The sequence below is a fragment of the Hyalella azteca genome, unplaced genomic scaffold (assembly GCF_000764305.2).
Source record: "Hyalella azteca isolate HAZT.00-mixed unplaced genomic scaffold, Hazt_2.0.2 contig9153, whole genome shotgun sequence".
In the NCBI taxonomy this organism is placed as follows: domain Eukaryota; kingdom Metazoa; phylum Arthropoda; class Malacostraca; order Amphipoda; family Hyalellidae; genus Hyalella; species Hyalella azteca.
This window is the reverse complement of record NW_025939230.1, coordinates 251853-279448: the sequence shown is the minus strand read 5'-3', so window position 1 is coordinate 279448 and position 27596 is coordinate 251853. Positions and strand designations below refer to the sequence as shown.

The window sequence follows — 27596 nt, the reverse complement described above, 5'->3', positions numbered from 1 at the left end:
AAATATTAGTATTTAACTACACGTCGATGGAGGAAATTTTTCTTTGTTTGCATCGATGCTAATGTTTGTTTATGTTTCCAAGTTTACCTTTTGGAGAAAAATCTTAAATGGAAGAATGCAACTGGAGTTTAATTTCGCTTGTGAAGGTAATTCCAGGATTTGAAGCAATAATCAACTGCTTGTTTAAAAAATCATGAGCTTATCAACTTTTAACAATAACGAGGGCTATCTTCTCATGCCTGACTTAGCGAATCTTCATACAATAGTAGTACAATACAGTGCACTAATAAACCCATAATTTGAATAAATCTTTGGAATAACTGACCAAATGGTAACATCATTACTACCAAACTCTTTAAGTCGACACACACCAAAAATCAGTGACGTAAATACTAAATAATTACACCTTAAACGTACAATGACAATAGGAAATAACCAGAACCTGTAAACTAGGAACGATTTACCACGACGAAATTGGAGGCTGATCTACTGAAGAAAATCTTGATCAGCTTATCGTCGGCGCATAAAAGGCCGGCGGTTGGCCGCTGATAATCGAGCTACTTCATTTTGCTGGGTATTGTCTTGAATGAGCAAGTTTCCGTTTGGCGTTTTGTATGGCACACAAATCACTATTTCTAGTAATGGCTTAAATTGTACAGCTTTGAAAACTAGATGTCGAATATAAGCCTCACTAATAAGCGTAGTGACATCTTTCAAAGTAACTCGATGTTCGTAATACAGGACACTATCTAAAATAGAGTGGAGCCTTTTGACACTCTTCTCCAAAAATTCAGACTAGTCCTGATATATGAAATAGTATTCGAATTGCTTCAAGAAACCAATTTCCGACATTGTCTGGCCTGCAGTATAATTTTTGATGGCTGCTCGTACGCTTCCATGATCAGACAAATATATGAGCTCGAATTAAACACAATTTGCTTTTTTCACTGAAATCACTGAGCACTGAACACTGTCTTAAACAACAATTCGAGCCAAGCGTAGACGTGGGACTGATCCGTAGGCCCACAATGATAATGGAAAGGCGCGTACGAACATTGAACTGTAAAAAGTTTCGAGTTATGGAAGTTGTACTTGCTTGCAACCTGATTACTTAATGTGTTCGATACGAGACTATATCATTTCCTCAAAGTTCGAGCAGCTTGGCATTGTTTCAATGCGAGGCAACTTCAACCAGACAAGGGGTTTCTCAAAAAATTTACGAACTTGTTCTCACTACCAAAGTTACGTACAAAAGAATTATCTGGTGAGCGTAGATGTAGTTCTTTGCTATGGACATGTTTTCAAACATTACTTTTTACACATTTGATTCAGGACTATGCTATTAATAATAAGTATTTTGGCAGTAAATACATTCAACTTGTCTCACGCACAAGACAATTACAACAAACGCCGACTCATATTCACATAAAATGTGTCGAACGAACGCCATGGCGTCCAGCGATCAAGCAACCGGTCAGTACTCGGCGAAAATGTATTATTTTAGAAACGTATAGAACATGAGCAAGTATGAATGGTGTCACACTGGATTCTCCTCGTCCTCTTTGTCTTCCTCCTCCTCCTCTTCATCATTGGTGCCGGTATACGCAGGGTGTTCACAAATCGTATAGTAATGGCCACCATAAAGCACGCCTAACTCTCGCAAAGAATCACCTCGAATCATCGCTTTGATGGTCCAGTTGAAACAGTCGTCTTCTTCCGACTCGCGATCCAGTCTCTCAACGTCAACAATTTTTGATGAAAGACGATCTAATATAACACCGATATCTTTGATGGACAAATGACGCTTAACATCGATCGAGGGCTGATCTATCAACAATAAAAACTTCTGGCACAACTGACCATCGTCATCATTTGTCGTATTTTCAGTTTCAGATTCTGAGCTATCGCCATCTTTAGGATGACGTATCGTAGGTATAGATTGTTTCTCTATGCTAGATGAAGAAGATGCTCGATAGTCTGCTTGGAAGCGCACATGAGAAGAGGTTTTCTGTGGTATTCCTAGACTGCTGGATCTGATTGAACCAGGTTTGGATGGCACCGGACTTGGGCTCCCGCCACCGCTTGAATGAGATCGTCTAATTTCTTGTTGGGTTGGCGAAGTTGAAGTTGGCTTGAGGATCTGTGAAAAAAATGAACTATAGTGACAAACATTTTGATATCGTGACATCTAAATTTGAACATAAATTATTAGAATTGGAATTGAACACATATTAGTATTGAACACATCGCCTTGGTAGCGTTAGAAGCCAACATCGTTCGTATTGTATTTTTCCATGAATTAGGGCATAAGATAGAGAAATCATGAATAACAAACTGAATTAATCATATTCCTTGTTCTTCGTGCGACATTATCGTCTCAGTGTCTGTAAGTGCACACTAGACATAGTATACGTAGATGACCGATGATAATACAATATATAAAATAAACTAGTTTTCGTTGTTAACTTCATATCGGCTAATCAGGAAAAGTAACTACAATTATTATCTTTCAACGGTAACAAAAAATGTCGATTTTATGAAGTTTGAATGCAGTTTAGAAAAAATAAAATGTATCAAGTTCAAGAAAAATTCCACTCTTATCGAGATAAAAAAGTGTATAACTGTAAAATTTTTTTTTTCATACGTACAAAAAATTTTCCATCAGTTGGCACGTTCAAAGCGAAATAACATTCATCCATCTTATGTTCCTTCTTCTTTCCTAGGTACATTATCAGTTTAAATTTTAAATTAAACTATTTTGATTGCTTTTATTGCGGTGGTTTATTTTCTAAATTACATATTTTGGAGGAGTTGCGTAATTGGACGAGTAATTCCGAAATCAAGAATGATGGAAATTCATTGGGAATTAATTTGAAATTATCACGATTAATAATTAACATTAACGCCCATACCAAATGAAGTACTAAAAACACATATATTCCTTTATCAAGTAAATAAATGTTTTAAGAAGACCATTCATAAGCAAGAAAAAAATCAGTCCTAGTATTTTTCATACTACGTAAAAAATGCATAGAGTTAAGGTTGTATGAAAACTTTGAATAATTTTATAAAATAAAGCAAATTATCTACCTCAAACTTCGCTATTAACTTTGGTAAGAACTATATTTGGGTCGGAGGAAAAGGTGATGATCAAGGACTTATTTAAAGTGAGAAAAAATACCGACTAATTGTATTCACACAATGGAGAAAAATGGAGAAATGATTAAGAATTTCAGGGTTGAAATTTTAAGTTCACGATTTTGGAATTTATGCAGGTACAATTTAAGAAAGCTTTGTTGGATGACACACAAAAGTGTAATGAAATAACGAAGTTAACAACGCCCTCCAAACTCCTTGGGCTCGTACGTATGAGTATTGGGGCCATACTTTCAAAACTCGCTAAGTGAACGTAAGTACTTACGCTCTATTTTCTTGTTTATGATTGGCGGATTTGGCTTAAAAGGCCGTCAATGATTGGCTGATAAACTTACGATCTCTTAACTTTTTTTGAAAGTATAGGCCCTGGTTAACGTCGCTATAAGATATCGTCTGCGGCCTTTCTTCAGTAGAAATAGGATTACAATGCACATGGTGCATTTAAAGTTGTTCAATTTTTCAATGCAAATATTATTCCAAGTTACAAAATTCGTCGGGTATTCGTAAGAATTTATGTGTGTTGAGAGCCGTGGATATGAACATTCAGGAACAAAGGTGTAAAAAACTAAAGAAGTCCTTTTAGGATTTCGGTTTTGTCAACTTCAGGATTTTGATCGCGAATTTTAAATCGCCAAAATTATTTTAAATGACAATCCACTGCTGAATATACTGTAAATTGTTAATGGAAATTGCTCCAATATAGCGTTTAGTTTGCATCATTCTCTTTTTAAATAAAGATCAGAAACTTGGCATTTACGTTCAAGACAATAATTGTAGGAAACTACTTGACATTCTCAGTTAAACTGAAGCAAATTCTACAGAACAACTATTGTCTACGTTCCATATTGTTCCAAAGCCGTACAGGTTATAGAAGGCCCTATTATAATATTGGTATTATTTTTTTCAGGCAATGTAAAAAATATTTGGCATCGCATGCTTTAGGGTTTATGGGCAACCTAGCATGGTGGAGCAAGCCTAGCGGCATCAGTTCATATGCTGATAATAATTTCAATAGATTTTTGTTGACTTCGGCATCCACAACCGAGGGACTTCAATTACATTTTTTAGAGATAATGTTCGTATCTATAATTCGATATTTGGGAGTCTGATAAATCAGTTTCTATGTAAATATGGCGACAAACGAGATGCTCTCGTGTAACGTGGATCTCTGAAACATGATTTTTTTGCGTTTTATCTGTTTGCATTCAAGGGCAATACTCGGTTGACTATTGCTGGAAAATAGGTTCAGTATTAATTATTTCATGGGTCTAGCAATTTACTTACATTTATTATGCTTCATGATGTTCGTAAAAATGATTTCTGAAGTTTTGTCTCCAGGTTAGATATAAAAATTTTTCTCTGGTAAATGATTCTTTAAAAAATAACAATGGTAGCTTGAGTTCAAATTAGAAAAAATAATATTATTATTATAAAAGTGAAAGTTACTACGAGCGAAAAATTGATTAACGCTTCATTATCAGTTCGTACTCCATGTAAATTTTTCGTGCTGAGTATCAAAACAAACAATATCTAATCAAGATGAAAAACTTCGTGCTATTGACACTTGGAGTTTTCAATCAGAAATGCACTCGATTCAATATGTGTTGAACACAATTATTACTGATGATGTTATAACAGTTATTTTTAGGTAATATAAACTCATAAATTTGTACCAGTTTTACGTTGATGATTACAAACGAACGCATTCTCGCAAGTTTTGCCCCATCATGCTAGTGTCCGAGTTAATATAAAGATATGGTTTGTTTTATGGGTTACCTATCAGAGCCCAGAGGTTTCTGCATGAAGAAAGGCACGCAGCGACATCCGGTGCAACATCTCATCACCTCCTCTGATGACCTCCACCTTCTTCATCATCACGACGCGATTACCATCGTAATATTTCCCATGGCTTACTTAAACCACAGAGTTTTGCTTGCTTGTGAATTGAAGTAGTGAATGCAAGCTCAGTGTTCGGAGAAATGAAAACAGCAGTGCTTGATGGTGAACCAAAGTAATGAATGTAGGCTGAGTGTGCGGAGAAATGAAAACAGCAATGCTTGATGGTGAACTAAAGTAATGAATGTAGGCTGAGTGTGCGGAGAAATGAAAACAGAAATGCTTGATGGTGAACTAAAGTAATGAATGTAGGCTGAGTGTTCGGAGAAATGAAAACAGAAATGCTTGATGGTGAACTAAAGTAATGAATGTAGGCTGAGTGTTCGGAGAAATGAAGACAACAATGCTTGATGGTGAACTAAAGTAATGAATGTAGGCTGAGTGTTCGGAGAAATGAAGACAACAATGATTGACGGCGAAATATATAAATCACAACGATGCCAAAGCAAGGTTTCCGCCTTCGGATGTTATTGGCAAAATCCAACGGTTAGTATCGTTGCTTACGTACAGAGTTATCAATGTTACATGATAGAAAATATTTAAGAATAGAAGTGTGAAAATTATCGTAATAGTTTCACTTAATTGTATTATAATTCTTACATTTGTTAAACCATGAAGAGTGTTAAATATCTTCAGGCATTACAAAAAGAAATTATCTCCAGCACCACGGAGCACCACTTGGCTAGGCTGCAATCTTAAGTTTATAATACACAGCTGCTCTATGCTTATCAGATTTTAAGACAATACATGTCAATCATTATAAGTATTTATAAAAATTACAAGTATTTAAAAAAAGTAAAGGTATTGAAAAAATTATGTTATTTCTACAAACATTATACCGTTATTAATTTTGCTTCACTTTTTTGATGCTTCATCCTATGCAGGTAGCTTTATACGAGTTAAACATGTAGAAATCCATGCTAAGTTACGAATTTAATATCATTTGAAATAATAATAATATCAGTAAATATCTTTATCAGCAAAGGTAGAAATCACTCCAACTAATAGATAAAATGGAACATTCTGAATAAATGTTGAAGCAATATAATTAGGAGGTAAGTATGCTGAAAAAACATGATTACATGAATGTGTGAAAATGTGAAATCACAGGATGGAAATTAGAGAAAAAATTAATCATCCAGTTTCATCACAATGCCATGATGGAGCCTCTTTTTTCATTTCTTATTGTGAGACTTAACGATCAGATTGCGTGAACGATTGTGGACCAGACACCACACCATTAAGCAATGGTATGGGCCACACACCACACTACAGGCAGTGGTATGGACCACACACCACACCACAGGCAGTGGTATGGACCACACACCGCACCACAGGCAGGTAGAGATTGCATAGAGCATTGAGGTAGTTGGACTCGAAATTGCTGGCTCTTGAAATTGCTTATTTCTTCAAATTAATCTTCCTGATTTTGGTCATAAATGTCTTGAGAAGAGCAGCTGCTCCACTGAAGGCTTATCCCCAAAAAATTAGGGTAAAGTTATTAACAGTTAACGTTAAATTCTTAACAGTATTAATTATTATTATGTAGTTATAGGAAATTTGCTTAAAAAATTACCGGACTTAACTAAACATTCATATACAGCACCAATAAGTTGAATTATCATTAAAATAATTATACAGCTAGTAGCCACACTATCATATTGTCTTCTCGATTGCTATTTTTAATGAGCAACTGAATTTTTGAACACGTTTGAAACATTTTCACTGATTCTTTCGCGATTGATTTTTTGCTCATCGTATAGCAACGAATTTTTCTGTAAATCAATGGCATTGGTTGGTAGTCAGTTAGGCAACTAAGCACTTTCCTTTCAAACCTATTGAATATGAAAGTCTCTTACTCACATTTATAAGAATCCCTTAAGAGGTACTTTACGATTAAGTTTGGAGAGATCAATATATACTTAAATAACTGGCAGTATATGAATGGCAGTTTGTTATGCATTGGCAGTGAAAGAAATTTGTGCTTAGTTTCGTCAAATTGCCCACAATAGAGCACGAACGACACCTGAAGACCACAGCATTAGAGGACGCATACATGCAGCGCGAACAAATTACTTCGCAGACATCGGCATACAAATTACTTCGCAAACAAGGGATCAATTAGTGTGAACATTAAGATTCGTTTGATTCGAAATAGTTCTTTGCAAACACAATATCCTTGAACTCGTAGAATCCATTTGGCAGATCATGGAAATGCATAAATAGTTAAAAAAACCGTATGCAGCCAGAGAGTAAATAAATTTTTGCATAGAGCCACTTGAATATCTCAGCAACCCTTACTTGCGATCATGAAAATTGTCCTAAACCAACGTAAAACTGGGCGGACAATGCGAAACACCCCACCAATGTTCTACTTCCAGATGAACGAGGGAACTAAGAGTTTTTGCATCAACAACAGTTGCATGGTTGATCGTGGATACGACACTTTTGCTGCTGTTTTTCCAGCTGTTGTTGCTGATGGTGAATTTCTATTTGCTGTAATTCTAACTGCTGCTGATGCAGCTGTTCTTGAAGTTGTTGCAGATGTTGATGCTTCTGTTGTGCGGTCAGAGACATTTGTTGCGAGGACGTAACTTTTGTCTGGGCGTGCTGAGACGCAGATCTTGAAGATTGACTCGCATCAGACGGGAACCTTTGGTGAGATCCTGAAGCCTGATGAACCTCAAGTGGGAGTGACTGTTGATGGTGCGGATGAGGATGAGAAGGAATCTGGAGTGACTGTGAATGAATTTGAACTCGGATGGAAGGAGATGGACTCTTCGAGGTGGATCGCTGCACCCGCTTCTGAGGTTGGGATGGGATCTGCAAAGTTTTTATGGCCGTGGATTTCTGCGCCTGAAGTGTCAGAGGCGAGTAGGTGTGTGGGGTGTGAAGTTGAGGAGATGATGACGATGATTTGCTGTGAGGAGAAGGGAGAGAAGGAGGAGGTGGTGAAGAGGAAGTTATAACATGCAACGGTGATGACGGAGAAGTAGGATAACACGGTGAGTGAGCTTGGGGAGATGGTGAAATAACTCCAAACGGTTCATTGTCCAATTGGTGTTCGAGGGCTAGAAGTGGTGAAAGGGCTGCTCGACTTGGCGTTGTGATGGAAAGTTGGTGATGCTGTTTCTGTTGCTGCTGTAAAACGAGAGGTGAAAGGGGTATTCGCACCTGTTGAGATGATGGATGTTGAGACGTCTGCTGTTGTTGGTGATGATGATGATGATGGTGCCGATCTCTACCCGGCAAACGGCTGGTCTCTTCGTGGAGTGTGCAACAGTGGAAGTCACACTCCTGTTGTTCGCCGGTGGGCGAAGCCCTGGTCGGTAGAACAGGAGTGGGGTGACCGCGGGTACAGCACTCTGGAGTGTGCACGTGGATGGCGGAGTGACCGGACTCGACAGAAGAACCTTGGCGGGAGAGCCGCCCTATGAACGTAGTTTTATGTTCCCCGTCATGATTTACGAGAGCGCCCTGTAAAAGCGCGTTATAATTAAATATAAAATTGCAAAAAATGATTTATTTGAGAAGAACGGTTAAGAAAACACGTGTTTCACTTAACTTCGAAAATGATTTAAATTTATTATTTAGATGAATATTTGGATATTGAGAATCTATGCAATATCTATTTAATTTATGCAGCATCAAGCTAAGTCCAACTCCTACGTTAGACGTACATTTTATTCTGAATTAAAGTGTCTTGCCATAATCCAAGCAATAAATTTTCGCTGTTATCCTGTATGAATTAGTCGGTAGGATAAATTTATTTATTAACTAGATATTAATTAATGTCGCGGTGCCACTTAAAATGGATGGAACGAAGTCTCACCTGATGCAGGGACCCAACATCGTTGATGATGGTCTCTTTCTTGCCGTCTCTGAGGATGGTTGTGACGGTACCGTGAACCATGCCACCAGGAGTTCCAGTTGTTATGGAAGGCGTCGTGGATAAAACTGCGTGGGAAGTCAGGGCTTCGTGATGACGTTGCACGGCGTTCTCTCCTATGCCACTCACGATCACTCTCGCAGTTCCAGCAGGTTTCCGGGGCGAGGCTGGAAAATATTATATTTTTAACACTTGAATAGTTTTTAAATACGGTTAAATCACTGTGAGGTTTATATGATGTGAAATTCGTAATTTGTAGTATTCCACTTCCATGAAATTTTCCGTATTGTTTCAAATTTAATTCAGCCTGTTTTAGGATGTTATATTTACACGACGAAATTTTTACGTACAAGTGCATAGACACTTTCAATTCGTAAGTTAAAAGCAGTTTTAGAACACAAGGAGCATATATAGGTTCAAAGAAAGGAATCGTGTTTGAATAAAGACGGTTGTTATTTGGTCGGGAATTGTTCATATATGGGATGCACGCGTGGGTAATATTTAGTAAAAATCATGTTTATTGAGGGAAAAGTAAGAAAAATGCAAGTTTAAGAGACAGAGAACAAGGTTGCGAACAGTAAAAGTAAGTAAAAATTATGAACACTTTCTTAATTAAATGAAGAGAAAAAAATTAAATGATTATCTTGCGATCAAAAACATGGGTTCATGTTCTCAATCTCGTGTTTGAAGCTATAAACATCTAGTGACCGTTGATAAATTGAGTAAATATAAAAACAAGAACCAATTAGATAATTTATGATACATAAAATGTTCTTGGTTGAGTGAGTCGTATATGATGAAGTTACAAACACATGTTCAACATATATACATCCGTCAGCTTTACGATACTTAGAAGAGTTGGAATCTGTGAAGAACAACTAGACTGTGCTCTGAAGATTCGAAACATGTTTTGCAACTGTAAATTCACGTTCATCGCTAATACCGTTTAAGCTTGGTCAGCATATACAGAATTAACCGCACCTTTTGAGGGTTTATACTTTTTCCCGACCGTATAATGGGAGTTTGTCTTCAAGAAGAAACGAAATACTAATTGGCAGTGGAAAGACTAATGCCTTAACTGCACGGTATACCAATGTAATATTTTACTTGGTTAAGATATGGCGCTGCACCGATGAAAGTATTAGCGCACGCCAATGTAATAATTATAATATAATTATAATCCCGATAATTAAGTGTATCCCTCATATACATATATCCTAGAAATCTATGTATAATTACGAATAAACGCATTAATATTGAACTGTTCGCCTGATGCTCACATAATTTAAATCTCATAATGGAGTACAGAGGTCAGGCATTAATTTGCTTAGCATCTCTCCTCAGAATTTTTACGTTCTTCCGCATGAGAATTAACTAACCAGTATTTCTTGATATTTATCGTGTTTTACGGACACATTATAAATGTACTGCGTGAATAAAATATTTTATTCTGTTTTGAACGAAACTATAATTTAAAAAAATTATTGTGCTTTTCCAGAACCATGCTGCTTCAAGCATATGTGAACGAATAAACATGCGATGCTTGGATATCCCTCGTGCTTATGAATAACTTGTTTATGAAGTGTGCTGGAGAATTGAATGAGATTCGTCGATTAGCAAACGTTGGGCTACATTGAGTCGGCGTATCGTGGCATTTAAGTTATAGAAACATTTTCAGAAAAGAAATCAGTTCAGACGACCACAATAGATGCTGTGTTACGGCATAGCCTGTATAGGTTGTATATCACACAAGTTCATGATCTCGTTTTGGCACTTGATAAAGGTGATGACAGTTCACATTGTACACATACGAGTGTAATATATTGGTTACATGCAAGGTGATGTTTCTGGAGCTGGAACCTTGGATCAAGAAAGTCTTTCAATTTCTCTGAATGTTTTTGCATTCCCTCTAATAATAAAATAAACACTTCCGTATTCTAATTAAAGCGATTTGTTCTTCAGACTTTATTAGAAGAAAAATACGAATAATTTCAACTGTGTTTCATGGACGAATCACGAATTTAGAAATGTTATGTAGGATCACAAAACCTCGTTCCTAGTACCATGAATAAGAAGGAACAAATATAAAATGACGTAAATAATGAGTGATAGCTCATGAGCTGTTGAGTAAGTTCTCGTACCGTGCTGGAGTGGCGGTCCCCGATGACATGGATCCCAAGATAGCACGACAGTTATCTTGCCGTACTGATCCATGACCTTCCAGACCGGAGCTTCATCGTGTAACCCCAAAGAGTAGATGGTTTCACACACAATCTTCGGTATGGCGGTAATGGCTGTGAGGAGCGGGAGAGTGGCCACGTTACCTCACTTGTGCGCGCATGCCCAATAACGACCCTATAGTGCTTCCCATGCAATTGCCTTATTCACTGAGATCAACGAATTGATTCATTTCCTGCAAGGGATGACTTAATTCAATTCCTTGCGAGGGATGAGTTCATTCATTCCCTGCTATGGATGGATAAATTCATTCATTTTCTCCGAGGGATGAGTTATTTCATTCCTTGCGATGAATTAATTCAGTCATTTAGTTTACTCCTTACGAGTTATCCATAAAATTGACTTGTAACAAGACGTACTCATATTTAGGTATACAGATAGGGATTGATCTTGGGTCGAAGAATTTGTTATTCGCAGTTTCAATAATTTTGTTCGGTCATCTCAATTAATGGGCGATGAACATTGGCTGGTTTCGAGTCAATTAAATTGAAAAATTCTGCCTATGACTCGTCAAAAAAACGAGGACAAGAAATTCAGATCAATTCAGAAATTTCACAGATGGCAGTTGCTGGAAGTTATTGAAATTTAGTGAGAGAATGAAAGAACTTATTTCGCCTGATTCAAGTTGGATGAAGCTTGGATGATCGATGAATGTGGTGAAAAAAAACTTAACATTAATTTAGTGAGAAACCAATTTTTGCGATAAGCTCTATAATCGAATTTTAAATTGATTTGTATTGTTTGTCTTACCAGAATTCCGAAAAACATGAAATCCGGTCTTAAAAAAACGTTGGAAAACCATTGACTGCATTCCATTTCGAAAATGCAATACAACGTAAGGATAGAGGTGACACCACTCTCCTCACTCGCTCAGCTGCTTACCAAAAATACCAAAGATTTTTTGCCCCCACTAAAAAAAAAAAATAGCTTTCACACTTTTTCCCGATTTTTAACGATGTCTCAATTCTTTAAACTGTGAAAAAATATAGACTTTTCAATCGTGAAGCTCAAAAATAAACAATGCTTCCATTGGTCGTGAAGTTGAGCATAAAATGTTAACCCTGCTAAATACGCGATGATATGTACACCAACCTACCTACCTACACTAATCGCATATACTGTAGGTTCATTTCTTGTTACAAATTATTGCTGGACTTACGCGAAGTGTTCGGAGGCCACACGATTATATCCAGCACTAATGATGATATAATTTTACGGGAATTTCAATTTTAATCAATGTTCAAAGCAGAAATGCGCCTCAGTCCAAACACCCAATGTAAAGGGATTTCTCTAAGTTCATATGTTGGATATTTTATGTAAAAGAGGAATCATCCACACGAATCTACCATTCATTTGAGCAAAGAAAAGTTAACCGTTTTTTAAAGCTGAGATTGATATGTATAAACGTTGTTTAAACATGTGAAAATCTTAACTCTAGTGATTTTTAGGTTACATTTATTGCCTAATAGAATAAAAAAATTCGTCAACTTAGCGGCAAAATTTTATCGGTAACTAAAATAAATTTGAGTTTTTTCTCGCGCTAGCAAAGTTATTTGTTCGGTTAAGTAATACGAAAATTCATGGCTAATTGCCCTAAAGAATTTATCAGATACGCTAATATTTTCAAGAGGCTGCAACGCACAAAGCTGATAAAATGTACTTATCGTGATGCTAGTACATTCTTCGCGCAAAAATAACCGAAGCACAGCAGCAAAAACGAAGTAAAATCTTAATATTTCATATATACGTACAAAAATATCGACACTTTCCATACTGATGAGGCAGACCAACGATCACTGAGAACAAAATCATGCTGAAAGCCACTCAATTTTCCGCCATAACATTGACATATGAGAAAAATCCAGTGAACATTGAACTTAAAAATCTACGACATCAAAACAGTAAAAATGTTCCGCATGTGAATGGTTTTCATAGGACAACAAAAGGAGCCCGTTACGGCATTATTTATATGGGTGCATTTGCGGATTTGAACATGCAATCAGTATTTAAAATTTTTTAATAATGTACAGGCCGGGAGCTGCAGGGTGGGAAGCTGTGGTGCATTTCAGCAGATGTGACATGAATTTCATCAATGCATGGGAATAACTCGAAGGGGAAATGAAGGGAAAATACAATTTTAAATAATAATTATATATATGTAAATATGAATACCAAGAAGTGATATTATTTTTATTATAATTATTCCAATTATATAATATTATGTTTTTCTGTTGATATATTTTAATCAGCATTATTGCTTGTTGACTCGGAGGTGTAATAGTTTATCAGTTGAATGAATGGTAGCAGTATTTGAACTATGTGTATGTTTAGAATGAAATAAGATAGATGAAGACTGCCGAACATTCTCACAATTGTATATCGCTAAATTACTCGATCATTTCTTCGTATCATTACGAAAAAATGTTTCAGAAAATAGTCTATTTATCTTTACCCATGATGTTTTCAGACTTTTTTTTTAATCCGCGTACTCACATATTAACAGATTTTAGTTAAGAAAGATTTATTTCAGTCAATCAATGTAAATTCGATCGATAAAATATAATTAATATTTTTATCAAATTCACTGTTTTAAATGTCAGCTTCTTGTAGAACAAGCTTCTTGAAAGATATTGTACCGATTGAAGGCCTTTGGTAAATTATTTGAAACTCAAAGCATTTGCTTCTACTCTAATTTGTCAGCCGAGCGAGTTAAAGGAAAATTTGATTACCAGTTTCCTTATTCCCATTATATTATATGGATTGTATTTTATATTTTATTTACGTTAATGGATGCTATAGAAGTGATTTAAAAATTTCGGGGACAAGACCTGATAGATATTATAAGACAACAACTGTTATGTGATAAATTTCATGCTCCCAATATTAGACTCATGATATGAGTTTGTTCCTATATCACTAACATTAGAGATGATTCAATTTAATGAGAGGTTACTGAGACAGTTTCTAGAATAACGGAAAACTTGAGAATGACATCCTGCCTAAATATCAGAGCCTGCATTATTCAGTTTTATTTCATGTTTAACATATGTCCTTCGACCAAATTAAAAGTTCTAAACCTCCAACTTATTGGAAAATATTTTATATCTTAATGAACAATTAATCAAATATTTGAAGACTTAGGAAAACTAAAAATATGTGTTTGATGAGATACTATCGTGAAGGTAGATGTGAAGATCCTATCGGAATAGCCAATGAAATAAAGAATGGAAATTCTCTATATTTTTGAAAAAAATTCCATTTTAAAAATTGGAGCCAGTAATTACTTAATGCGTAATTCAGACTTTCCATTCTTCTATCTATTGACAGTCGAAGCTAACTTGTCCAATATAATAGGAACAAATCCTGTAATATAATTACTGTACAATAACTATCAAGATTAGTTTCAAAGCCTTGGATGCATTTTTAGCTCAGCAAAACTATTGATCTCAAAACGAGAACGTATTGACAAAATTAACATTACTGTTCATATTCTACCGACATTTTAAAAACACTGATTGGCACATCAGTTCTCATGTCATAATCAACATAAACTATGTTGAAAAAAACTTCTTCAGTTCTTCAGTCAACTTCTAATGTCATTAATACAGTTACATACCTACGATTATTACGATTACATACGACGTACGACTTTGGAAAATGCCAACAAAATATTATGAATGCAACATTTTTCAATTGATTCATCAAAAAGCAACAAACAATTTGCGGATTCGTTGATACTTTGAAACATTTGAAATTCATTCGCATTCATTCGCATCACAGCCAGGGAAAAATTATGTATTTATATGTATTTTCACTTACCGTTTAATTGGCTTTCTCAAATAAGGAAGAGAAATATTTAAACTATCTGCTACTCTTTATTTACAAATGGATGATCCTTACGTGCCAAAGATTGATGAATGATTGATAGGAATAAAACACAGGAATTAAATGTTTGTTTGAAATAAATGTTTACATGAGTGTTGGCATTCATCAATGTGTATATGAAACCAGTCTGTAGCCAAATAACTTACCGAAATGGTAGCTATCAAATTATCTTATACTGCACTTTAATTAAATTTTTCTATACTTTGAATCGATTTACATCGTAAGTTGGCCCATAAAATAATATAAATCATGAAATAATCTACGTGCTTTTCCCCCAAAACGCCAATTTCGTGTCACTCGTGGGCTTTAAGCATTCTAATATTGTCCTTTATATAATATTGTACTTTATATATTATATAAAATGTTTAATTATATATTATATATATATAATTAAACAAAGCGCTCCTTTTGTATAATTGAGAATTTCAGAAGCCATCGAGATACTTCCTTCCTATAACTTCCTTTGTGCATTGATAATTACTGACATGCATGGTTACTTTTAAGACTCATTTTTATCGAGCTAAAAATTTTCTGCAGCTAATTGTGGAATATTCTTCTGCAGCTAATGTGGAATATTCTTTAAATTCATCGATCTCATTATAATTTTTTTCAAAATTTTGCTCAGGCTACCTTGCCAAAAAGATTTATGGTGGTACCTCTTTATTTTTATTCAAATTTAATTATAATCATTTTATCCATGTATGTCATAACTCATAATTTTCAGGGGCAATACTTTCAAAACTCGCTAAGTGAACGTAAGTACTAACTCTCTATTTTCTTGTCTATGATTGGTGGATTTTGCTTGAAAGAACCGTCAATGATTGGCTGATGAACTTACGATCTCTTAACTTTTTCTGAAAGTATAGGCCCAGAACTGTAAGTTACCGAGAGGACAAAAATTGATGAATTTTAGTAAGTAATGATAGGAAAAACTGTTTAAACTTTCACTCACAAATGCATTTAGCATTGTTTTGCGTTCGTCTTCTATAAAATTCTGATAATTAAGAAAATATTTATATTTTATCTACTGATAAAGTAACCGCCGTCTATGTTGTTTCTACTCGCATCTATTGACTAGGCAATGATAGTACCTACAAGGAGACATAGGTTCAAGTTATCGCTACTGATACATGAACTGATCTTAATATTGTTAAATATTAACGTTGTTAATATTGTATCTATTGGCTTGGTAACCATACCTGATAAAGCGTAATTACTCTCAATAACTACAGTTATCAGGTAAAAGGGTAACTACTATTAATCAAGTGATATGGTATGTTGGTATCTACCAAGACCTGATAAAGCGCAATTACCCTTAATAACTACAGTTATCAGGTAAAATGGTAACTACTATTATTCAAGTGATATGGTATGTTGGTATCTACCAATACCTGCTAAAGCGTAATTACCCTTAATATAACTACAGTTACTAGATAAATAGTTAATTACTAATAATTAAGTGATGTGGTAATTACAGTTATTAGATAAAAAGATAACTACAATTTATTTAATTATTTAGTTTTTTAATCAAGTGATGTGGTTACCTTGTCTAATGGCCTCGACGCCAGCAGGATACCAGTGCTCGCCTTGCCGCAGCAGCAGGAAGACTGTGTTCTCCGGCAGGCTGCTGAAATATTCTGCGTCGTCGACATGTGTACCGTCTGCCTCGAGCACAACGCGCACGCGCACGTCGCCCAACTCCAACTTCTCGCGACCTGCGGCATACATTCAACGTTATTCAACTCTAACTTCTCGCGACCTGTAGCATACATTCAGCGTTATTCAACTCCAACTTGTTACTACGTCGCCCAACTCCAACTTCTCGCGACCTGTAGCATACATTCAACGTTATTCAACTCCAACTTCTCGCGACCTGTAGCATACATACAGCGTTATTCAACTCCAACTTCTCGCGACCTGTAGCATGCATTCAACGTTATTCAACTCCAACTTGTTACTTGTTAAAAAATTGAAGTTGAGATGCTCAAAGTTAGACCTGACGCTTACCATCAACTTTATTTAGCTTCAACTTGTTACTAGTTAATGAAAATTAAGCATGGGGTGTCTATAATTATTGGACTAAGACATTCTCGTACAGTCAGCAGCAACTATCGAATTTAAAGATGGAACGAATTCGATAGTTAACGAGATTGAAATGTTTTGTTTAACCACCTTTTTAATGTTTTAGATATACTGTAAGTCTTTTATTGCACGCGGCTATAAGAGATGACCAGTTCACCTTGAGTAAGTTGACACTCTAAAGTGAGCTTTAAACTAACAATCATCTTTATTAGCTACAACAGCGATCAAGATAGATGCACATTATATATTAGTATGAAATATTACAGTGTAGTTTAAATTCTGGTTGATATATAATTAATTTAACCCGATTCTTCATAAAAAATTAGGGTAGTATCTTTAAATTCACTCGAGGAAGTTCTAACAAATGAAGTCGATTAATAATTGTTGAGTTCGTACCAACAGGTACTTAAATGATCAGTAATTTTACCGTAGACTTTTCAGAAATCGACGGCAGCAGATTTCACTGGTATGTATTGAAAGTGATAGTACTGTTGGTACTTATATATTGAGTATATCTCAATATCTATGTCTGAAAATGAAAAAATTCACTGATAGTGATTATAAAAGGTGAAAATCGAAAAATAATTATTAAATTTATATTAGAATTTTCTTGCAGGTTTGGTCACCTTTCTCGACGAGCTCCGTGAAGGTGGAGACAACGATGCCCTTGCGCACAGTCCGCCCGCTGTCCCATACTTTATACGGGCGCTTCCCCCTACCCTGGGGAGTGGGTGAATGGTTTGTCAGGACAATTAAATTATACAGGCGCTTCCCCTTACCCTGGGGCGGGGGGTGGAGTGAATGGTTTGTCAGGACATTTAAATTATACGGGCGCTTCCCCCTACCCTGGGGGGGGAGGGTTGGGTGAATGGTTTGTCAGGACAATTAAATTATACGGGCGCTTCCCCCTACCCTGGGGAGGGTTGGGTGAATGGTTTGTCAGAACAATTAAATTATACGGGCGCTTCCCCCTACCCTGGGGGAGGTGGGGAGGGTGAATGGTTTGTCAGGGTAATTAAATTATACGAGGCTACTTTCTGTACCCTGGGGAGGGTGGGGAGTGATGGGTGAATGGTTTGTCAGGGCAATTAAATTGTTCGAGGCTACTTTCTGTACCTTGGGGAGGGTGGGGAGGGATGGGTGAATGGTTTGTAAGGGTAATTAAAAAGCAAATGGCGCCCCGCAATTTAGGGATTAATAGTGACTTGTGTGGAAGGCACTAAAGGAATTGAAGACATGAATCAGTTTGATTAATACGACATATACTTCAAATATTTGAATCATGAGGAATTTAAAAAAATACTGAAATTAAACCGACGTTTTATTGCTAAACACAATAAAGTTATAACCATTAAATAAGGCCTAGCAATTCTGTGCTTCGATGAAGATATTTTAAGAGCGCTTGAATATCGATTAATTTTATTTGACTGCAATCGTAGCTATTTATTTCAAGTAAATTCTTGAGTGGCAGCAACGTGATGAGAAACGTCGTTACCTACACCGCAAGAAAGATTTGGCCTTTTGTGCCCCCAGAGAATGGGGAGCGGATATAGACTTGGAGGAACCATCATGGATGGAAGAGCCAAAGTGGCCTTGAAGGAACCATAAGGGATGGAAGAGCAGAAGTGGCCTTGAAGGAACCATTGGAAGAGCCGAAGTGGCCTTGAAGGAACCATCAGGGATGGAAGAGCCGAAGTGGCCTTGAAGGAACCATCAGGGATGGAAGAGCCGAAGTGGCCTAGGAGGAATCATCAGGAATGGGAGAGCCGAAGTGGCCTTGGAGGAACCATCAGGGATGGGAGAGCCGAAGTGGCTTGAAGGAGGGCGGCGTAGCAGCCATCGGATGTAGAAGACCAGAAATGGTATTGAAGAAGCCGTCATGTATGAAAACTGTGTAATCAGGCTGGATAATAGTGAACGGAGGATAGTTACTAGAGGATAGCTAGTGGAGGATGGAGAGTGGAGGATAGTGAGTGGAGGATAGTGAGTGGAGGATAGTGAGTGGAGGATAGTGAGTGGAGGATAGTGAGTGGAGGATAGTGAGTGGAGGATAGTGAGTGGAGGAGAGAACAAGAGAAAGCGAGTAGGTTAGATAGAGTGGGTTGATGAGAGTGGGTTAAAGAGAGTGGGTTAAAGAGAGTGGGTTAAAGAGAGCGGGTTAATTGAAGAGAGTGGATCAAAGAGAGTGGGGTTAAGAGAGCGATTTAAATAGAGTGGGTTAAAGAGAGAGGATTAAAGAGAATGGATCAATGAGATTGGATTAAAGACAGTGGATTAATGAGATTGGATTAAAGAAAGTGGATTAATGAGATTGGATTAAAGAGAGTGGTTTAATGAGATTGGATTAAAGGGAGTGAATTAATGAGATTGGATTACAGAGAGTGGGTTAATGAGATTGGAATAAAGAGAGAGGATTAATGAGATTGGATTACAGAGAGAGGATTAATGAGATTGGATTAAAGAGAGTGAATTAATGAGATTGGATTACAGAGAGTGGATTGAAGAGAGTGGATTAAAGAGCGTGGATTAATGAGATTGGATTACAGAGAAGGGATTCATGAGATTGGAGAACAGAGAGTGGATTACAGAGAGTGGATTCAAGAGATTGGATTAAAGAGCGTGGATTAATGAGATTGGATTACAGAGAGTGGATTCAAGAGATTGGATTAAAGAGCGTGGATTAAATAGAGTGTATGAGAGGAGGGGAGGGACAGGGGGGCAAGACCGGAGGCAGAGCGAGAGAAAAAAACCGGGCCACTGAGGGGAAGGGTAGGGTGGGGATGGGGCGAGGTAAACCCGGAAGAAGAGGGGGCTTCCGGGGGGCTGGAAGTAGATTCTGGACCCCCCTCCCTCTCCAGGGGGGCTTAAAGGGGGCTAGAAGTAGATTCCGCCCCCCCTCGAGGGGAGAGGTTGAAGCTCATCCATGGTCTACTTCTCTTGCCTAGCCGTAGATTCTACTGCAGTTGCCTTCTCTCTACTGCCAGCCTAAAAAGACGTGATAAATAATGAGGTACGGTTGTGTTAATAACGAAAATAATCATTTTCAAAGTAGTTCGAGTACCTATTGATCAAATTTTTACATATTCATACCCAAAATTTTTACAACGAGCTCTGAATTCGAGGAAACTAAAGACGAACTAGCATCAAGTGGCTGAAGAACGTGTCGTCAGTGGCGGCTTAGGATATGCTGGTGCTTTTCAACCTACTGATAAAATAGAAAGATTTACAACTAAACTAACTACAAACTAAAGACGAACTAGCATCAAGTGGCTGAAGAACGTGTCGTCAGTGGCGGCTACAAATAAATATGCTGGTGCTTTTCAACCTACTGATAAAATAGAAAGATTTACATATAAAACGGTTATTAATTTAGGCTTTTCCAAGAAACTTCTAAGTAATTTTAACGGTTTATATTTTGCGCCAAAATAATCAACATCAAGCATGAAAAATTAACATCGGACTTATAAATCTCAGATATTAAAGATCTTCAGACAAGTTTCAATAATTTCAGGCAAAAATTCCTATAGGGCCTCTTAGATATCGGAAATAAAATATGAGAGAAATCCTATTGTACTTCCGGTTTGTTTAATGAGAATAAAGGTTGCTTAGAATTAAAACTGAATGTGATAAGAATGCGTGAAATTCCAGCTATCGCTGCATGATCAGTAAACTTATCTCGAATGCGACAATGAATAAAGGTGAGCGTTCGTCTCCAGACATTCAATTGAATGAATTTTTCCCTGAGCTATTGTGCGACGCCTTTCATGTGTAACGATGATGGCTATGCGGAAGCGGAAGTGTTGTTGCTGCATGCAATTTAACGAGGAAAACTCTGAAAACTTTATTTAAGGATGTAAATTAGTTTCGTCTATAGTTGAGTCCGTGTTGTGTTGGGGAATTTTCTAATTATAGAATTTTTTTGGAATAAGAGCTGCGGAGTTACAGCCAAAAGAGAGAACCTGGAGGTGACGGAGAATAATTTGAAAATAGTAGGAATAAAAAATTAAATTATTCTTCATTTCATAAGTAGGATACGTGCCTTCTGTATCACGAATAAAATAATTACAGAATGCATGATGGAAATTAAGAAAAATTGCTTAAGTGATGGAGCGCAATACAAAATTATTTTATAGTGCTGGTAGTAATTTCCAGTGACGGCAAATTGGTGACTTGACGTAATCTTGGATTGTCTGTTGAATTATCTGCACCGACACGAGGCAGTTTCTTCTTTTCAAAATAAATATTGAATTTAATATTTCTAGAGTGCATAACAATTAAGTAGCAGATCCATAAATCGCGGATGTACCAAACAAAATTTTATGCTATGCAATTATTGTTGTCTATAGTCTGAATGTTGATGGTTTCATTACAAATAAATTTTATTTCACATGTATTTGTGTTGCGTCGTTTGATTTTTCTACTGCTGAAAGCCTTTTAATAAAAATTATTAATATGCTCTCTGCGATCCAAACAAAACAATGCAGTTACTTAAATAAATAAAATTGAATTAATGAACATAATGATAAAAAACTAATAAAACGCAGTTGATAGACGATGAGTTGAAGTAGCTGGATTTTCTTAAAGTTGTTCTTAGAGACACTCATCAGCTGATCTTCCATTTCACCTTCTCGAGTATACAGAGTCATTCTAAATGATGGACCAAATTTAATAAATTAGTACTTATTTCTTTATGTAGTCAAATGAATAATTTATTCACCAATGGAAAGAGAAAGAGTCGAAATTTTTATTTACATATTTATAAAATGTTCAATATGTCCCCCTTGCGCTGCACGGCAAACATCGTAACGGATATCCAAACTCGTCCCACGCACGAGAAAGCATATCTTCTGTTACTGAGTGCACCGTAGCAGTGATACGGTTCTTCAGATTAACCAGAGTTGCTGGGAGAGGCGGGACGTAAACAGAGTTGCTGGTAGAGGCAGGACGTAAACAGAGTTGCTGGTAGAGGCGGGACGTAAACAGAGTTGCTGGTAGAGGCGGGACGTAAACAGAGTTGCTGGTAGAGGCGGGACGTAAACAGCTTCCTTGACGTAACCACATAAGAAATAGTCATTTAAGATCAGGGTGTTCTAGGTGGCCAGAAGTGTAGAGCCAGATCTTCATTCCTTAGGCACCCTACCAACGAATTTATACTATATTTTTCATTTTATACCTAAATAAATACAAATCTGTTAAATTAGGTCCATCATTTTGAATAATCTTGTAAAGTTAGTCTGGATGTCAAACACAGTAAAATGTATGGGTCATATTATCCAAATATCGAAACACTTTCTGCTCATATAATCGATACGCTTTCTTACGGGTCATAAGTGGGTTTGAATGATTCAAACAGAACAAAAAGTGCTTCACTATTTGTCCACTCATTTATTACATTTAATTATGAAAAAAATAACCTCCCACTAAAAATATTATTTAAAGAGTTTTTCGTTTAGTGCTTATTATGGTTTATTATTATTACGTCATATTATTTTTATTTGTATATATTAATCATAACTATATTATTAATAATTATGTTATTAGGTCTTATTACGTTTCTGCTGTTCTGAGTTCACACTTTATTGTTAAGAAACTTCTTAATTTGGTAGCATTTATTATCATCCAGATTCTGCCTAATGATCTGAATTGCTGGTTTGAATCTTTCTTTCCATTTTTTTCCGTAAACAACGATTTGACTGATTATGAGTGAAATCAAGCGGCAAAATACGATCATTTTTCAACAAAATTTCAAAATGAAAGGCCTTCTTCAGGAGCGCAGAGGCGGGCCTTATTAACTGGGTCATGGGCCCTTCTAGAGGGGGGAGGGTTTTGGGGTATAAAGAGCCAGGGGAGTTCCGGGGGGCATTAGAGGGAGAGGGTTGAGGGTATGAAGAGTGAGGGGAGTTCCGGGGGGGCATCAGAGGGGAAGCTGAGTTTATAGAGGGGTGGTGGGGGACGTAATAGATTGGGGGGGCAGGGGAGGGCTTGGGGAAGAAAAGTGAACTTCTGGGGATGCTCGAGAGAAGGGAATGGGGGTTGGTAATGTGGTAATGTAAAGGAAAGTTCATCGAACAACGAGTAAACATTGATCAACGAGTTCAAATCAACGAGTAAACTGAACAGTGGGAGTAAGTAAATGAATGATTCATGAAGTCTAATTTATAGATTGTCAGAGTTTGTAGGTAGATAGGGATGAAGAAATTGTCTTTCTTTTAAGGTGAACTGTTTGAATGAGTGAGAGTAACTCCCACGCGCGAGGGTGGAAGTACAGAATTAGACGCGTGGGCGGCTAAACATGCAGTAGCTCAACGGGGCAAGCACACTTCATCTACGTAAAGAAATATAACTCAGTACTCACTGCAGTGAGTGACAGAGAGCGCATTTTCTAGTCGACGAAAACGTGAAGTCACGGACGAACGGACAGACGGACAGACGGACGGACGGACAGACAGACAGACGGACGGACAAACAGACGGACATGACGAGTACAATAGCGCCTTTTTTTCAATAAATTAGAAATGCGCTAAAAATAAAATCAGATATTCTACGTAACAATATCAGCGCGAGTGAAATTAAATTCAACATATAATGTAATATTTTGATGTAGAATTCGGAGGTTTTGCGTCGAGCAGGTCATTTTTTGCCTAAAAATCATTAGTAGCAGGTGAAATGAAGCCTGTGTTAATCAGTGGGTAGTCTCGTACAGTACGAGTTCGGTCTGCGGTTCCTGCAAGGATGCCTTATATTTCTTTAATCCTAGCTATTAATGAACAATCATGACATAGAAATATAAAAACAATGAAGATGACATAGAAATTCACCATATCCTTATAAATGAAAACGTTCCGGAATCCAGCTCCCTGAAATTCCAGTCATTTCCGGAATCCAGTCATTTCCGGAATCCAGTCAGTTCGTTGTAGATTTTCGATCGAGCAATCCAGTGCTTTATTCGTCTTATTCCTATATACCAGTCCCATATTTCCAGCCTGGCAGCAGCGACCAGCTTTGTCGGCTATGCGATACACGAAATTTCGTTAATCTGCCACGACCACAAAACTCAGTGTCGCCAGTGTACTGCTACTTGTCAAAATATTTATTTATAAATGACTTCAAAGTTTACATTGAACATTGTATCTCTAGCCAAGTTTGAGCAATATTTATTTCAGATACATTATTGTCATGTTGTTGGTTTCTATTTTGGCAGTTTATACATAAGGTTCATATGATCAGCCTATCCTTTCCATTGTAATATTGAAAATGTTGATTCTTCCATTACCATTCACTACATTAAACGACAGGATGCGAATTATTTCCCGATCTGGGTATAAGCTCCGGTACGATCTTTGAACACTTTACGTTTTCGCTGAGTATAATATATTGCTTGGTTTCATAGTTACAATGCAGTCTAAAGTTTTGAATTTCAGCATTAATTGCTCTCCATTCAATCTATTCATTTTTCTATTCATTTAAATTCATTATTTTGACCTCTTATCGATATCCTGGCCAGAAACGACTTACCACGAACTCCAAATTTACCTGTATGCCACAATAACTATAGGTTATTATGGCGTATAAATTATCCACATGCTAGGCAGATGACTTTGGTTACTCTTGTTAAACAGTGATTAGTTAATAGTGAGCGATAATTACTGTAAGTTGATGAATAATTTCAATTAATGGCCATGTCATAAATCTATTCGACGCCCTTATTAGACTAATTGTCTGATACAAGACGGTGAACCAAGTTGGCTCAAGAAAGTGTTTTGCTTCAATAAAATTGTTATCTTAGTACCATTATAAATAGTTTTATATTTTCTCAGTTGACATGAACTCGCAAAACAATTTACAACCAAATATTTTCAAATTATGAGAGTTTCATCAGTATAATCCTAGGTTATAATACGCTATAATTTTATGCTTGAAGAATGCCCAATGCAACAAGTAAGATCAACGACTTGATGTGGAAAAATATTTTTCTGGAGTAGAACTTCTGCTCTTACAATAGTTTGGAATAATCTAATTTCACATTACGAAAAGTTTTGTAACTGTTCAGTTTAATGTTAGTTAATGATAAATGATTTTATTAGAGTTGCTTATAAAATCAATTAATGTACAACGAGGACAAATTCAAGTATACTACAGACTGTTGAGAATCACAAATGAAAAAGCGAATCTTAAAAAAAACGAAAATTAATTCATTTCCACCTAGAATATCGAAAAATATAGAAAATAAATGAATCAAGAAACCAAATTATTCGGTAAATCCGTGAGTAGGGCAATAGTAACTCGTGCGTAACTGAGGTGTCGTGTGCATCGGATGATGCGATGCGACGGCAAACGATTAGTTAAACCTTACACAGTGAAGCCATAAAATCCTTTTCATTGTCATCCGGATTTGGATTGGCAATAATACAACTGAGTGTTTAGGTAATAACCCCGTGTTTTTTATTATGGACTTCGTGGTTTTGAATGATCGTCATTAATTCTTTGAATATTGTTGTTACAAAATTACCGTGTAAATCTTTTCGACGCGAGCACATGCTTCGAGGTGTGCCGCTCATTACGTTTACAAATGCTAACACAGGCGATCCGATTTATTCTTATTAATTTCCTTTATTGCATTTTTCCCTTCAATGTTATTTGACAAAAATCAATTAATTAGTTGAACTCTCTAAAATAGAAGATTTTACAGAAACAATTATTCTGCAAATGTAGAAACAAAAATATTTCGAGATACTTACTGATAAGTACTTTCTATAAAAGAAACTTAGTTAAATCTACAGTACAGTTTTAACTTTCGTCTTAGAACATTCCATTTTCAAAAATCTATCTTTGTATGAAAGAAAATTCGGAATAATAGATTCATATTTTTTGTCATTTTATTATTCATTTTTTCCTGTGAACGAATATCAAGAAATTAATTCATACTTAATTCATACCTAAAAACCCTCATAGAAATTTTCGACCCATCGTTGTATTATCTGAAGATTAAATATTTTTGATTCATTGTGAAAGTTTTCCTTCACACAGAGAAATGCTTCATTTAACCTTTTATTTTGCGGTATCATAAATTATGTGTTATGCCAATGCTTGAATAAACGATATTTATAGCTAATAATAACAGCGATATTTCATGCTGCACTTGTAAATGTTTTCTGTCGTTTGATCCTTGATCGCTATGAGATTTAAATCATTTGTTTTCTGGGAAAAGGAAAGTTTGAATTCAAATTTTCGACTAAGAAATTTACCACCATTTTTATAATCCTCAAAGGTTATAGTAGCTAATTAGAAAATGTATCAGTTTAATGTGTAATTGGGGTGATGGTAATTGACTGTTCTTGAATGGTTCGACCAGTAATATTTTTTAATAACAATAACAATAATAAAATTCAGGTAACATTCAAACATCCTCCTCGTTCTTTACAAAATTAATAAGTCAATTAACTAATTTTATAATAAATAACAAAGTGTAAAACTCTCCTTTCATATTACACTTGTAATATGACACTTGTATACACTTGTATTATACTTGTATTACATTACTTACTCTCTTTTCATAATCGAAATTATCACCTATGATCTTCCTAGTTACATAAAAAATATATGTAAGATTATTATAGATAATCTTAGATAGATATAGATAATCTTTATAGATTATTTTTTGTGTGCCGTGCAATTTCCTTTTCTTGTCAGCATAAATTTCAGCATGCCTAGCATTGATGCAAACTTTAAAGCCTTCCTCAATTGTATCGCAAAATTCAAATAGAAATTCTGGCTAAAAATTAATTGGAATATACCGAGTTTGTAGAAACAATATTGGTCTAAGTTTCTGATCCCATATTATGGTACCATGCGAATTCATGATAAAAACAGAGTTTTTATGATTTCCCGTTCATGATTTCAAAAAATTGAATGCATGTTTTTCAACGCTTGCTGACAACTAAGATTTTTTTTAGTTTTTAGCGTTAACATTTTCAGTAAGATTTTTTATCTATTAATAGCATTAGCATTCTCTTGTAAACGGACACATCTTCATGGACTGGCGATCATCGCTGACTGGATTTTCAAGGAATTGTCACAAGAAGTCCCATAGCTGATTAGGCCACCCATGCCTGCTCGAATAATCTAGCTTTGTTTATTAACGAAATCCACAGTGGCTTGTAAAAAAAATTCCCTAATTTGAATAGAAGAAATTACCCATGGTTGGTCTTTGCGTGAGAAGGCTTGAAGTCGGTCATATTAGGAGTACGTTTCCCACAGACTTTGCATCAACTACTGAGGAGAAACTCTACGGAGTTTCATACTCATTGTTTAATACATACGAGCAACTGTTGTAAGGGGTAGAACCAAAATTGAAATAATGCCTAGAAACTTACCTCAATCGACATTAGGGCATCGGGAAGGAGGAATTAGGGCGAGACTTAGACAGACATCGCCTGCTACCACCACTACG

General features: G+C 36.2%; 1 protein-coding gene across 2 annotated transcripts; it reads right to left on the bottom strand.

Moving 5' to 3' along the window:
• LOC108671040 (ras-interacting protein RIP3) lies at positions 1-27596 on the bottom strand. Of its 2 annotated transcripts, XM_047881937.1 has the most exons (7): positions 27520-27596; positions 17773-17866; positions 16609-16779; positions 11083-11235; positions 8885-9108; positions 8227-8529; positions 1-2140 (listed from the first exon to the last, which is right to left on the bottom strand). In XM_047881937.1, exons 1-7 carry the CDS (start codon positions 27529-27531, stop codon positions 1538-1540), a joined length of 1560 nt encoding a protein of 519 aa, XP_047737893.1. In that variant the 5' UTR covers positions 27532-27596; the 3' UTR covers positions 1-1537. The 2 variants fall into 2 exon arrangements, with proteins under 2 accessions (XP_047737893.1, XP_047737892.1); XM_047881936.1 differs by lacking the exons at positions 1-2140; positions 11083-11235 and having other exon boundaries at positions 6582-8529.

Bases quoted from the DNA above. Each gene is read 5' to 3' on its own strand.
- LOC108671040 (XM_047881936.1), bottom strand. The intron at 9,109-16,608 runs GTAACCACATCA...AATATTTTCCAG, and splicing joins CGTCGAGGCCATTAGACAAG to CCTCGCCCCGGAAACCTGCT. The intron at 8,530-8,884 runs GTGAGACTTCGT...GCGCTTTTACAG, and splicing joins ATGTTGGGTCCCTGCATCAG to GGCGCTCTCGTAAATCATGA.